The 3,036-nt window shown below is 35.2% G+C and overlaps 1 protein-coding gene across 1 annotated transcript in view; it reads right to left on the bottom strand.

Moving 5' to 3' along the window:
- Window positions 1-2,331, bottom strand: part of LOC109226511 (putative potassium transporter 12) — a 6,654-nt gene extending 4,323 nt beyond the window's left edge. Inside the window, exons 1-3 of the mRNA XM_019391289.1 lie at window positions 1,725-2,331; window positions 719-947; window positions 366-614 (exon numbers count right to left, since the gene is read on the bottom strand). Coding sequence (XP_019246834.1) covers window positions 366-614; window positions 719-947; window positions 1,725-1,994 — 748 coding nt within the window. The 5' untranslated portion in view covers window positions 1,995-2,331. The remainder of the gene's footprint in view (window positions 1-365; window positions 615-718; window positions 948-1,724) is intronic.

Here is a 3,036-nt window from a genome sequence, read left to right as displayed (position 1 = left end):
CCCCCACCCCCCCAAGTTAAGTTGATGAGAGAGTTACAATGGTAACTTCGTTCCAACAGGCACGATAACATCAAATAACACATACAATTTACCCCACCCCTGAATTTTACGACTGCTCTATTGTAATTCTTAAACAGACAGCAAATTTTCCGTCCTCTAAACACTTCATTTCTCCTTTCCCACTCTTCCAGTCTTCTTCAACAAAGATAGAGATTAGCATTTACGACGAAGGTAGAAGATCAAAACTGGATGCTAGAATGTTCACTCAAGGTTGGGTCTTGGCCACTTATTGAGGATCTTAGAGAAAACGTTTCTGCACCTTTCAAGGACAACAAAATTTAAAAATAAATAAATATATAGGATACCTGACATTGCTGGGGTCAAGATACCATCACCTATAATCATTGATGTTCCCATCAGAACCAACAGCAACAGAAGGGTTTTTAGAGAAGATTTACGTTCCAAAATCTCTTTTAAATTTAAAGCCCTTTCCAGCTCTGGAGTGGGCAACTTGAGCTTAAAACTTGAGATGCGTTCATCAGCTGGCTGTCGATTAGGAAGAAGGTTAACATTTGCATACCTGCAGATCAATGAATACAGAGCAAATGTTCCTCCTGCCATTAAAATCATTGAGTTCTTAAAGGACACCATCTTTCCCCAGAAGACAGGCACATGATAAGTCAAACAAATAAAAGGCAGTTTTATGAACTAACCATACCTTCCCCATTATCATTGGCCTTGAGCACTATAAATACATATTTCATTAGTGGAAGGAGAGCAATTGTGTATAACACAATGGACAATGCCCCCAAGACATCAACCTCAGATGTGATGGGCACCTTGCTGAAAACATCTGAGAAAACATATAAAGGGCTTGTCCCCAAGTCACCATATACTACACCAAGCGTTTGAAATGCCAGAGCAAGTGTATTCAAAAGAGAAGCCTCCTGTTTTTTTGAAGGGACACAGATTAGTAAAGGAAGACATGAAGGTAGGCCCTTGTAGAAACTCTTCTCCAGAAGATAATCACAAGTACAAACTGAAAGAAGAGCAAGCATTTATATAATTATCTCCCTATGGTTAATATTGTCATCTTAAGAATGTTTTAGTGACAAATTGTTGGCCAATACTATATAGAAAATGGAAGTTGCCTTGCAAGTCATTACGCAGAAGAAAAAGCGAACAGGAAATAAGCTTTTCTCAAAGTTGGACCTTAGCTCTACTACATTCTTCCCATATATAGGGACCAAAAACTCGAAAACTACTGCCAGAAATTATAATTAAGTCAAATAATGGATTGCGTTGGGCAAAAAGGAGGAGGAGCAGATGAAACAGTAAATTTTTCTTGGCCTCTAAAAGTTGTTACAAAAACTTTATGTTCTCATCTTTATGTCCTAGTCTGAGCTTCACATCTTATGTGAACTCATACTGCGATTCCTAAACTTGGATAAAGGAGAAGAGTTGCAGTAAATTGACACTCAGTGTAAAACTAGTCAATTTCTAATGAGTCACAAGATTAACACATAGCAGCAAGCCGTTTGGATCAACAAACTTAAGAATAAACTTGGAGATTTTATCCTAAATTTCGTGTCAATTATCCACAAAGCATAATCATATCCAATCTCAGATTATATCCCTCCCCCAATCCCCAAAGTGCTCTAAGAAAGAGAGTTAAACAATTGAAGAGGAAGATGAATACACAATATAAAAGATAGGATTTTAACCTTTTTATGGTGGCTGGCATGAGCAACAGAAATCTCCATAGCTTCAACATCAAAAGAATCAACTCTTTTGGGCTTCTTGACAAGCCTTCTCCTTACAGATCCATAACCTTCTCTATTAATTTCCTCATCACCAAAGAGTAACCAAGGTGGTGATTCTGAGTCCACTTCACTACCATCCACCCATCTTGTCGACCCCCCACTTCCTCCAGTTGTGCTTCTCTTCAATAATCCCACTGTACTGCTGCTCTCTTCTATCTCTCCTTTCCCCATTTTTGCAATAATAATGCTTTCTTATGAAATTTCTGCTATAAGATTTGGTCAACTACACTATCATTTTCTGACAAATTCAAGAATCTTGAAACTTTGTAATAACTAGACAAAGGCACTACTTCTATCTTTTTAGAATTTTCAGTTTCAAAGGCGAATATTATCTGGTATTCCAAGATCCAATAGGGAATAGGGATATTTGTCTAAATAGGTAGTAAGTAGTATAGTAACTTTTTGTAAACTGAAAATGTAACAGTAACAGTAACAGTAACAGTAACAGAACTTACGAATTCACCAAACCACGTTGACATTTTCTTCAGCATGATTTGCGTTTTTTTGTCTCAATTTTGATTGGTAGTAGAAGTATTAAATTGTTGTAGCCTTGTGCCAAATTAAAAAATAATATCATGTGATACACGGGTAGCATTCAATATGGGATAAGGAATCAAGACTGGTTTTAGGCTTTTAGCGTAACTATCAAACCGTACCTTGAGGCATACATCATGTGGTGTGCATTACTATCGCACGTAGTACTGCCTCTCTTTCTTTCTTTATAGTCATGATTGTATCCGGCAAAATTGAACCGAAAAAACGCATCAAACTGAAAAGTCAAACCAAATCAATTAAAAAAACCGACTAAATTTGATTTAGTGTTGAGTAAAGAATACAAACCAAACCGATATATAAATATATAATTTTATATATACTTTAAGACTTTATATAAAATTTTCTTTACAAAATTCTAGAAATATTTGGAATTCTTTTTTGAGATGTGATATTTAATAGAATATGAAGTACTCCCTTTTTATTAACCTTAAGTAATGGGTTATATGATCACCTTCTTAAGTGTTACTGAAATGCGTTAATCTCCTTGTTCTTCCACGTTCATATGTCAAGATTTATTAAATTCTTATATCTTTTTCAATTTGAAGTGGTATTTCAACAATCTGAAATTAAATAGAACATATCATTAATTAGGTATCATAATGATTTTTATGTTTAATTAGTAAATTCGTTTAACCTTGAAAGTATTGTCAACAACAAC

This window comes from Nicotiana attenuata, chromosome 6, assembly GCF_001879085.1.
Source record: "Nicotiana attenuata strain UT chromosome 6, NIATTr2, whole genome shotgun sequence".
NCBI lineage: Eukaryota > Viridiplantae > Streptophyta > Magnoliopsida > Solanales > Solanaceae > Nicotiana > Nicotiana attenuata.
Note: the sequence above shows the minus strand (reverse complement) of the source record. Positions and strands in the feature narration are given on the sequence as shown.